The 11,864-nt window shown below is 38.7% G+C and overlaps 1 protein-coding gene across 2 annotated transcripts in view; it reads left to right on the top strand.

Annotated features, from left to right (window-relative positions):
* AVL9 (AVL9 cell migration associated) overlaps positions 1-11,598 on the top strand; it is a 28,854-nt gene extending 17,256 nt beyond the window's left edge. For both annotated transcript variants that reach the window (XM_042474292.1, XM_042474293.1), the window contains 6 exons: positions 257-391; positions 1,817-2,036; positions 4,679-4,796; positions 6,116-6,169; positions 6,482-6,570; positions 7,410-11,598. In XM_042474292.1, coding sequence (XP_042330226.1) covers positions 257-391; positions 1,817-2,036; positions 4,679-4,796; positions 6,116-6,169; positions 6,482-6,570; positions 7,410-7,504 — 711 coding nt within the window. In that variant the 3' untranslated portion in view covers positions 7,505-11,598. The remainder of the gene's footprint in view (positions 1-256; positions 392-1,816; positions 2,037-4,678; positions 4,797-6,115; positions 6,170-6,481; positions 6,571-7,409) is intronic.
* The last annotated feature ends 266 nt before the right edge of the window (positions 11,599-11,864 follow it).

The following is an 11,864-nucleotide window of genomic DNA, read 5'->3' on the forward strand; positions in this document are numbered from 1 at the left end:
GAAGTCTAGTAAGTCAGTAACTCTATACATTCATTCCTTGTGTTCATCTCTAAGATTTGGCCACTTGGCTTGGATCTCACAGTCACTGTTAGTCCACTTCAGATTTAACTGTGGTTTGCAGCTAGATAGGCAGTAAGGCAAGGGAATAAGTCCATGCAAGGAGATAGAGGAGGGAATATAGAAGCAAAAGATTTATTTTTAAATTGACAAGCTGTGATACTTGTTCACAATTAATGTTTATCCTTTTCTGTTTCAGGGTTACCTTTGTTTGCCATATATGGCACTGCAACAACACCATCTCCTCTCTGATGTAAGCATTCGAGGCTTTGTTGCAGGAGCCACCAACATCCTCTTTCGTCAGCAGAAACATCTAAGTGATGCAGTTGTAGAGGTATAAATATTTCCTTCTTACAAGTTCCTATAATAGCACCAGTTGGACTAAGAACACATTTTGAGCAGGGAAACATGGTGCTGAGTAAATGTTACAAGAAAGCTGATGTGGGAAGATTCCTTCTAACCAGCAGAAATATCTAGCTTTACAATCTCCCTGCTTTTCTTTCTTGCTGGCCTTTCTGCACCTGGTTACTCTCATTCCATCTTGCCATCTGGTCACTCTCTTCCTCCATTCCATACCAGGCCACAGAACTTTCTTTCTCCCCCCATTTTGAAGAATTGAGGGTCTTGGCAGAGGAAGTATTATATGGAACTCCCTCTGGAGAAATAAACATTAGGCTTAGTTACAGTTGCTACCTCTCTGCTGGTTGGAAAAGGTTAAATAGGTCTTCCCCCTTATGATTGAAGATGGTAGTGCAGGCTACAGGCATGATTTAGTTTACTGGCAATTATTAATCTTATTTGATAGTTTGATAGATAATTCTTGTTTGATAGTTTGCTTGAAACACTCTTCCACAACTGTTCCTTGTTTCATGAGCAATCCATGTGATGATTCATGGATTGCTCATGAAACAAGGAACAGTTGTGGAAGAGTGTTTTAAGCAACTATCAAACAAGAATTATCTATCAAACTGTCAAATAAGATTAATAATTTCCAGCAATTTTTATTAGCAATCCATGAATCATCACATGGATTGTCACCATTGCTTGGAGATCATCTGTACTACTACTGGCTAGTTTGTATCACAGACTAGGAGAGTATGAGGTAACCATAGAGGAATCTCCCAGTAGTGCTGCTCAAGACACAGGGCCCATACATTCTGTAATCTGGATTTTATTTTATTTATTTATTTAATTTCATCCCTTTTTTTTCTCCCCAGACTAGGACTATTTTGTGATATATCACAAGAAGTGATCTGCTTGTTGTATGCAACTGATACTTGTAATATACACATGGTTAGACTATAGGAACACAGGATCAGTTCACACATACTTTTCCTGTGTACATTACAACTATAACCAAATACAACTAAAAGTTTAATATAAATCTCCTTAGTTGATTACCTGCCTTAGTCAGTTGCATTAGTCATTTTCAGATGTTGTTACATCTACATTCTGCCTTTCCTCTAATCACCTCGAGGATACATGCATGATTTTTCCCACTTTCCAACGTATCCCCAACTCTGTGAAGTAGGTTGGACTAAGAATGAGACTGAAATTAAACACTAACTGTAGACTACAGCCTGGATCTGATAAATCTCAGTCCATAACACTAATTGCTGCACCTGCTCTCAGTATTACAACACTGGATATTAGCTGTAGTTTATGGCATCATGGAAATGAATAGCTCTTCTAAGAATAAGATCACTTTTTCCTTTCTTTCTCTTGGAACTGCTTTTTCATTTGGAATTACTTTCAACAGATTGAGGAAGCTCTTGTCCACATCCATGATCCAGAGCTCCGAAAAATTTTGAGTCCTACAACAGCTGACCTGAGATTTGCAGACTTCTTAGTGAAACATGTAACTGACAACAGAGATGACGTATTCCTAGATGGCACTGGCTGGGAAGGAGGAGATGAGTGGATCCGAGCCCAGTTTGGTTCATACCTCCATGCACTACTTGCTGCTACTCTACAGCCAGGTATGGTCTCATGTGTATAATTTCTTAAACTCATAATTTTCATTGTTTTAAAATTGTCTGACAAAACACTGAACCTCAGAAGGGTAAGAAAAGAGAACAGCAAAGAAACTAGGGAATAAATCTGGCATAATCTACCCAAAGAAGTGAACTTGAAAATAATATCATCCCATTTTTCTTAAGGCACTGCATCTCTTTCACTAAACAGGCCACCCCTGCCAAAGGCAGATTGGGGCCGCTTTTTTGTCAGCTGAAAAAGTGACAAACAGCTGCTCCTTTTTGCGCCTGCAAAAAGTCGGCTTTTTCACCCCACTGCAGCAGGAAGCTGGCTTTAAGGCACTCTGGTGGTGTGCAGCATCTAAACACCGCGCCACTGGAACGCCTGGAAGCCGGCCTCATGTAAATGGCCAGGTGGCTTCAAAGCCGGCTTCTGGGCATCTTGGTGGCATGCGTCATGTGCACGCCACACCTCCAACCCAGCTGGAAGCTGGCTTTTTATGTCGGTCTTTTCTGGCCCTTTGGTCTTTCTGGATTGGAGTCCCTTCTTCCTCCATTGCCATCTCAGTTCTCTCAGCCCCCTTCACTTCATTGACATAATACTGCTGAGTAGCTTGATTTCTTATGTGCGGACGTGCCTTATGTGGCTTCCAGCATACATTGGAAGCCGCGCCGGAAGAAGCTTTAATGGGGTTTGAGTATTGGTGGAATTTCCCTTACGCGGGGCGTCCGGAATGGATACCCCACGTAAAGGAAGCGACTACTGTATATGATAATGTCCTCTGACAGGTTTCTCAAACTTGCAGTCCAGGAGTTCAGTTCATAAACCTCATCCCCATCCTTTTAAAGATGTGCCTTTTGCCTCACCCTCCTTTTTCTCTCTTTAAGTTCTATCAATGTCACATTATCAAAATCTGTAGAATCTATAGATATATGGGCCAGTGATTCCCTTGTGTCTTCCTTTCAGTTTCCCAACCCTCCTCTCAACACTTCTGCCAGCTCCTTATGTTCACACCTTAAATCAAAACTCAACTGGATCATTTCTTCTCTTAGCTGTTTTCTCATCTGTCTTAATTCTTACAGAATCAACTGATTTGGGACCGTCATCTTAGCTGGACATTCCACTGGGACCCTTCTTACCCCTTGATCAAATAATACTTGTCCAGACCTAAATCCAACTCGTAATGCCATTTGGACAATTGTCAGACCTCAAACAAAGATACTATACTTTCTTGTAGTTGCAATTAGTCTTCACCACTAGATGTCCTGCTTCCTTTGATCTTCTTCTGTATACATTATATTCTGTACACTGACCCAGAATCAAATTTCCTCCATGTTTTGTCTTCCTTGAAGATAAAACAGTAAATTCTTTTCTCACAGTTTCTGGCTTTAAATTTTTTTGATGTTGCTTTTAAATTGATTTTAAAGGTTTACAGTTCTTCTTATCCTTCAGCACCTCAAAATTTGCAACTGATTTTCCAACGTTAATATTTCAAAATATTTTAATAGTGCTTAGTCTTTTTTTTTTTTACTTAAAATCAATAAAGAGTTATTTACTTACTTTTTCAAAACAGTTAAGGTGCTAGGAGTAAGATGTTTTTGCCAACTGGCAATTTTTAAAATTTTTCACAATGTTAATGGTTTAAAAAGTTAAGATTGCATGTGTGACATTCTTTTCCTATACAGCTGCTATGATGCAATGGGGGTTGGTGGTTCTCTCTGGTCCCCTGTGATTCATTCTGCATCAATGTGACAATAGCTTATGTCACCCTAATCGCTAGGAATGGGAATTAGACTTGCAAGAGTATTCTTCTGAGACTCCCATTCCAGAGAGCCATTTCAAGCAGGTTTTTAAGCCTGTAAACCTCCTGTCATGTCCAGTGTCAGTCCCTCAGCAGAGTTGCTAAGGGACCATGAAGCAAATTGCCATGTCAACCAGAAGATGATTGCAAAAAAAATACATATATATAATAATAAATTGCTCCAGTTTGGGTGATGACATACTTGTATATTTGCTTATTACATATGAATATGTACTCCTGTCCCATTTGTTAGCCCAAACATGGGGTAAGTTTTATAAATTGAGAGTGTTGTTTCTGTTCAATCTGGTATCACAGAAACTCCAAACCATGGGAAAACCAGCTGTGGAGGAGTTGCTTTTCAGTGGCTTGGTATGTGATTGGGGAGGACATTACCCTATCTAAACACAAATGCATAGTGGTCACTTAGGCATGTCCTTTTCAGACATAGGGAAAGACTATTGGCCAGTATTTTCTTCTTGCTGTTCATTACTATTTTCAGTTATTGCATATCTATCCATGTAGAGGAAACATGGTATAGTGGTTTGAGCACTGAATCCCTTGGCTATGGAAATCCACTGGGTGACCTTAGCAGGTTACATTCACTCAGCCTCAGAGGAGAGTAAAGATAAACCCTTTGTGAATAAATCTTGCCAAGAAAACCCTATGATAGAGTCATCTTAGAGTCACCATAAGTAAAAAATGACTTTAAGATACACAACAATAACAACAATTCATATTACAGTTACACTGTTACTGTGCAAAAGGTATACTTTTTATATACAGTATATATAAAATAATATATGAAACACCTGGGAGTCATTAAATCTACTTCTTTTTATTCATTAGACAGTGAAAAAATATTGTCAGACTTTGGAACAACATTTGTAGCAGCTTGGAAGAATACTCACAATTACAGAGTATGGAACAGCAATAAACACCCAGCTCTTGCAGAGGTAAATCCTAGGTAAGAAAACTGAAGGATTTGTGTATAAAAAGTGAGAAGTTAATGCTTAAGAATAATAAAATTTTTGAAGTACCCATAATTTGGGGACCTGCTTAGTTAAAATCTTTGTCAGTGTTAAAAGACTCCCTCCCCACTTTAACAATTGCAGAAAAGGCTACAAAACATGGCAAAAGAAATTCCTGAATGGCCAGGACCATCTATGTCATAAAAAAGGGAAGTGTTGTCAGTATGGGCTTCTGTGTCCTAAATGATATTGATTTGTAGCCAAATCTATTTCTTTATGCATCAGCATAATATGCAGGAAATTATTTTGACCAGCTGATAGACCAGTGCTTATTATAACCCAGAGGGTCCTATAAAGGAGATATGTGGCCCGTTACAGATGGGCATAAAGTACATCCCCAGGATGTACTAGGGTTAGGAAAGGGCGTCCATTCCGGACGCCCTAACCCTTGTACGTCCTGGGGATGTACAAAATGGTGGCGCCCGTTCTACATGGGCGCTGCCATTTTGACGTCGCGTGGCACTAATGACGTCATGAGTGCGCCATTGGTGCCTAGCGGTGTCATTAGCACGCCGCAAGAAGTGCCGTTTTGGGGCTTCTTTTTACTCCGCCAGGGAGCCGTGCTGCGGAGCAAGCGGAGGCACCGCCAGACCATCCTTTTCCGGCGGTCTGTAAAAGGCCTGTGACTCCTAAACAAATGACAATTTGTGGATTACTTACAGTGTGGGAACCATAGTTACAGAGGGAGTATCACCCTTTTTCAGAGCTAAAGGTGATGGGCTTTCAACCATCTATGACTGCTGTTTAAGTTTTCAAAAGGACAAGTTCGAATCCTATTGTCAGGCCCAGCAATTAACTGAAGAGATCTGTAGAAATCATTTCCTCCTATATAAAAATACTTCCAAAATTCATTTGGCCATTCCAACCAAACCCACAATAATGGAAGTAGAGATGATAGAGAGGGAAGCCAGGAAAGAGAGAAGGAGCAACTGTGTCTAATGAGCTTGGCAATTAATTTTTGAACTAAAATTTTCAGAATTTCCCAGTTGGTATGACCTATTCTGACTGGGGTATTCTGGGATTTGTTGTCCTAAAAGTAACATTTCCAAGCTCTGTATGTAGTACAAGGAAGAAATTCAGATGGGGGCTCATGGCAGATATGTTTATCCGGATAGGAGTGGAAATATTTGAATATGATCTGGTAAAAGGATAATGGTTTGTATTTTATGTTACTGTTCTGCTAAGAAAATTGTAAAAAAAATTATCCTGTTTTGTTTTCTTCTTTTCTCCTTCCCTGCTCCTGAATACTTCATAGTCACCCATTCCAGGGCCAGTACTCTGTTTCAGATGTAAAATTAAGATTATCACAGTAAGTACTGTGTCTGAATTTGCTTCTCAATGCTGTGCTAGTGAACTTATGTGCTGTGTTAGTTCATGCAGGCCTTAGTACTCAGAGCAATAGTCTATTGAACTACAGAGGGGGTTGGAAATAGCTTCATTGACAGTGTCTGTGCCCTCAATGTTAGGAAAATCTTCAGCGAGTAGATGAACAGTGCTAAATACCTGTCACTTAAATGCACTTGTACATTTTATCATGTTTAAATTATGTAATCGTCATTAAACACTTAGAAATAGAAATATTTGGAACACTGGCATCTACTATTATTTTCTTCTTGTTTAGTTCTGTTCAGAATAGCGAACGGGGTAAGAAGATTGGGAATGCTGTGGTTACTACCAGTCGGAATGTTGTACAGACAGGAAGAGCTGTAGGTAAGAAGCCCCATAACTGAAAACCAGAATATGCCGATGACTGTATCTTACAAGCACAAACCGATTAACTCCTCTAATTCTAACGGCTTCTTTCAAGCAAGTTAGAATATCTGTTTCTATTATCTATATCTCTACATATGCTAACAAAAAAATTCCATCTTGAGTGACTTGAGTAGATAGAAAGTAACTGAGTTAGTGTGTATTGAGTTGAACAGGAGGACTCCATGGAAAACACTACACTGACCAAACGTTAGTGTAACTAGGGCCATAAAGTGGGACCTCCAAATCATTCACTTTTCTTTGCCTGGCTAACCAGTTGGATAAATGGTACCACTTTTTTGTGTGTATGCCAAGCTGCTTTTTCCCCTTAGGCTTCACAGTAGTTAGTCTTTCCCTTTTGTTGTTCTTGACCACTGGTCATACTGACTGGGGCTGATGAGAGTTGTTGTACTAAGGTCTCGAGAGGCTGCTGCAGAATTTGTTTTATGTTGTCTTCTGGGCACTCTAAATCATTTCCATACAGTTACAGAATGCCCTTCCCCTGCAGGTTTGTGATAATCTGAAACATCTTTAGAAACATTGTTCCTTTTACTAGTTTTTTCCCCTTAAGTTATGTTTTAAATAGGAAATCAAATAATTTGAATAACTTGAGTATGATATAGTGCAGTAAATAGTCACATTAAAGATTACCTCAACATACCTTCTATTAATATGAAATATGAACCTTGCTTGGAAAGTGGGAATTCTTTCTAAATTCTGTGATCATACTTTTGATCTCTGACTTGCCTTTGCCTGCCTCTTCTCACTCCTCTTCCCCAATCCTTCCTTTAAAAATACAGGTCAGTCAGTTGGAGGAGCTCTCACAAGTGCAAAATCAGCCATGTCCTCATGGCTTTCTAATTTCACCCAGTCAACACAAAGCCTTGGGGAGTAACTGGACCAAATCCATGCATATATTTTAAGAAACCGAGGATTTGATTTAAAACTGCACAGGAATTTAGGCAGCATGACAGTGAAGATGGCCTTGGAATCTGTATTGCAGGATGTCATTTGAAATTTGCATTATTGCCTATTTGTGTTTTAAATTCCAAGCCTCTCTGTAGGAAAAGCTTTATTTTCCTATGTATGCTGTTATTTGAATGGTGATTTATGTAAATTTTGCTGTATTTTAAGTCCAGTTGTCTAGACTATTTTTTAATGGAGCAGAAGAGAGCCAAGTTACACTTTACCTTGGAACAGAAAATTTAGATATGAAATTAACATTTCTCCATGTATATAAATGTGTGAGCACACACTTAAATTCTATATTCAGAAATACAGTAAGTACCTTTTCATTTCAGTGGAGCGTATTTCCACAAACGTATGCAGCAAAGTGTCGCCTAGCACTGCAATTCTATGCAGTTCACGGTATAATGAAGTGAAACAAAAGGAATTTAAGTGAACAGAATTAAGTTCCCAGGCTCAGGGCTTTAAACATCCAAGTGAAAGCTGATAGGCTGACAGAACTGTCACTGATTGTTTTGCACCAGCTTGTCATGTTGCTTCTCGCAAATCTAGCTGTTAATTTTTCATTAAAAATTAACTGATAAATAAACAAAGGTTGAAACAATTTAAAAGCTAAATGAAAGACAGCTTCATCATAATTTCTCCAGTCTGTTTGAAACAGTTGTCTGGGAAACCTCTTAGAGAAGTAACTTACTCAGTAAGTACAGGTTCCCCTTTTCATAACATGTATGTGAACTTTTGGGGTCTTTGTCTTTTTCCAGTCAGTGAGAGATACTGTATGATATAGTGTTCCCCTTTGCTTTGGTGATACTATTACAGATGTTAGGAGTCTTTTACCTATAACCAAATACCTACCTCTTTGGCACAGTCAGGCTCCAAGATGAGAGTCAACAGTGCATCTTTTTTTTTACCCTAGCTGCTATAAAAATTTAAGTTAATGTGCAGGTTCAGACTTGAGAAAAAATTGTTAACATGCTGCTTGCTTACATATTGCAGTATCTAATTACTGGCCCCTGAAATCTAAGTATCGGAGAGATCATGAGTGGAGAGCCAAACACAGTTTGCGATAGTAGGGCACAGCTTTGAACATGATAGTAATGTACCGAAAGGGAATAATTCCCTTGGCTGAAATCCAGTGTGCTACTCATGGTAGTGTCAAGTTTTGAGCCTTCCCATTTTCCTACTGCAATCATCTGTGGCACTAAAACATGATCCAGCTGGGTTTCTGGTTCTCTGGCTTGGCTTGGGGCATTGCTGCAGAGTAGAGGGAGTATTGTACACCCTCTAATTATATTCCTGGAAGCTACTTCCATGAGTGCAACAGCAGCAACAGATACAGCCTTTTTGCCTACAACTGCAAGTCCCTCTCCAAACTAGCTTGATAGATTTTCACAAATCTGAAATTACCTAAGTGTATGACAGATAATAGTTTGTGTAGTTCATGTAGTTTGTGTCTGATATTGGTGAATGACCTCTGGTTGATATTATAAATTTAAGATTCTGCCTCTGTCACAGTTGACAGAGTTACCTTTGCCAGAAGTTCTTGTTTTCTACCAGATCAAAAAGACCCAGTTTTTAGTTAGGGTCATGGCATACCATTTTCCTGTACATGTGATGCAGAAAGTTTCTGCTGCATTACTTTGTAAACAATATGGAAATGTGTGGCCAGTTGTGACACTGTACAAATGTGTAATCCTCACATACACACTTCCATGCACCTACATATATTTTTATAAATGCGCTGTTTCACAAATGTGGCAGATGCTTTGTCCTTTGCACACAAGCCTCTTTGCAAGAAGGCAGCAGCTATTTCTAAACATATCCTAATACCTGAACCAGTACCTAGCCAACATCTTGTATTTATTGAATTTTTAAAAATGTTTTCCAGTCAGTAGCACTCAAATTATAGTTCAATTCTTTAAGCAGAGTGTTAACTGAGAACTTACAAAGAAACAGTTTACCCAGCTGTCCTATCACAGTGATGCTCCCTCACTGAATTGATAAGACATACCAAGGCAATCAGTGTAAAGTAAGCAAACTGAAATAATGGCTAGGATCCAATAATATGCTACAGCTGGATCCTGATCCTGGGGGGCTGAAAAACTTTTTTTAACCAGAAATTTTAGAGGGCTGGAGAGGAAATGAAGTCCCTAGTAGCCAAGAAGCAGAGCTATGTGTATACCTCCCCCAGCCAACATCAACAGAAATACACCATAACTAAATAGTGGTCAGAGTTTGTATACTGCCTTCTTTTTCTTCACAGTTGTAACATTGCATAACATGTTCCTCGTGTGTTTTCATCCTTAGTTAAACAGAGCACATCTTGATTACCTTGTAGATTGAGGAAGAAGCTCTGTAATGAAAAATTGACAAAGCCTTATAGACAAAATGCTTAAAACTTAAGTTTTAAAACTTACAGTAGCCACAATCCTTCAGTGAATATTCATTCACATGCTTTTAAAACATCTTCCTAATTATACTTCTGTAGAAAAAAATTGGCTGTGCTTAATTGGATAAGTCGTGTTGATGCAGTTTATAAACAAGTATTTGTGTTCTCTAATAGATTACGTGACATTCAGGAGCCAGTCTGATAGACACTAAATTGTGATAGGCAGTGTAGTGTATACAGTTGTTGGAATAGCATATAGGATACCCACAAATGAATCTTCTATAATTACTACACTGGTACACCAAGGCTAGTTTGTTTTTGTGTTACACAAAGGAGGATTGCTCTGATTTAATATGAGCAGTATTTTTTGTATTCCAGCCATTAATAACTTCCCTTTTGGATCTTGGGCGACCAGCATGGATATTTTGTCTACTATTTTGTTTGAAGCACTTTGGATTAAAAAGTACCAGCTAATATGCAGTAGCATAGCACTGGAATTCATAGTTGCAGACAGGATAAATGTAACATGAAACGCTCCTCTTATTTTTGCTTTATTTTTTTTTAACTGCTTATTTTATTGTTGAAGTATTTAAAGAAAGTGAGATTTATTTTAAAAAAACCTAACAACACCCTGGTTTCATAGTACTTCTAGATAGTTTATGAGGACTGGCTTGCAGAATCTGTGCTAAGGGATTGGAACAGCTCTGGACCTCAGATACCCACATTGCAGATAGACCCAGGTAGTAAAGTTTAAATTTAGGGTACATGCCCTGTTCTATGGATGATGAGAGGGCTTGTGAACATAAAAGCACTTGTAAAAGCCACCCAGTATAGCCATGTTCCATCATTATTCACCAGGTAGCTTCAAGGGAGCAGAGGTACCTGTAGTTGTTCCCCAGCATGTCTCAGGAGTAGAGGTTCCTCTTTCTGTGGAGGCTCTCCATGCAAATAAGCCCTTTCACAGTTCTTGCTTGTGTGACTCACTTCCATATGAGGAAAGGGATGATATGGGGTGGGGGTAGGCATAACTATATGCCAAACACCACAACAATTAAAGCCTCAATATTTGAATAAATAATAATCAGACTTGCTCAAGTAAATGTTCAGTATGTTGGAAACTGCCTTGTGTGCCAACACACTCCATGGTGTATTTTTCTTACAGCTACTGCAAGAGTATTGTGCTGGTATTAGAACTTCCAATCCTGCACACAATTGATTTAGGATCAGACTAACGTAATATTTCCAGAGATTTCATGTGGTAGTTTTCTATTAGAGATTTGCATCATGCATTTTAAAGCCCTTGCAATTTATTTGGGGACATGTAACGTATTACAGATGAAATAGGCTAGAAATGTTTCTTTCCTGCTTACCCAATTTGAGACATCATCAGTTTCACATGGCTGGCATTCAGATGTACAATTTGTTGCCTAATCATGGGTTATTATCAATGAGATACAACACGGGTTACTTTCCTTTTGATCTTTGCTGCTACCACTTGATGTGGGAAAATTTAAGTATTTCATCTATTGTCACTGTGCAAAAAGTAAGTTTCTGTGTTCAAAAGACTAAATGCTTCTGCTGTATATTTTGTTCAATACAAAATTATATATTAAAAAATAACTTGTTCTGCTTCACTGTATCTGCCTGATCATTAATGATTATTGCAAGAGCTAATGTTTGGTATTTCAGAGGAAGGAGCTGGCAAACCACATCTGAATCTTGCTTGCCTAGGAAAACCCTGTGAAATTCATGGAGTTGCCACATTTTGACAGGCAACTTGCAAGGCACACATGGGTTTAAAGAGGTATTCTGATGTGTGAAGAAATTGAGAGTAGGCCTTTACATATACATCTTCCTCTCAAAGCTAATGCAAGAACTAATGAACTGGGGAAGCCAAACT

The sequence above is a fragment of the Sceloporus undulatus genome, chromosome 6 (genome assembly GCF_019175285.1).
Source record: "Sceloporus undulatus isolate JIND9_A2432 ecotype Alabama chromosome 6, SceUnd_v1.1, whole genome shotgun sequence".
Lineage (NCBI taxonomy): Eukaryota > Metazoa > Chordata > Lepidosauria > Squamata > Phrynosomatidae > Sceloporus > Sceloporus undulatus.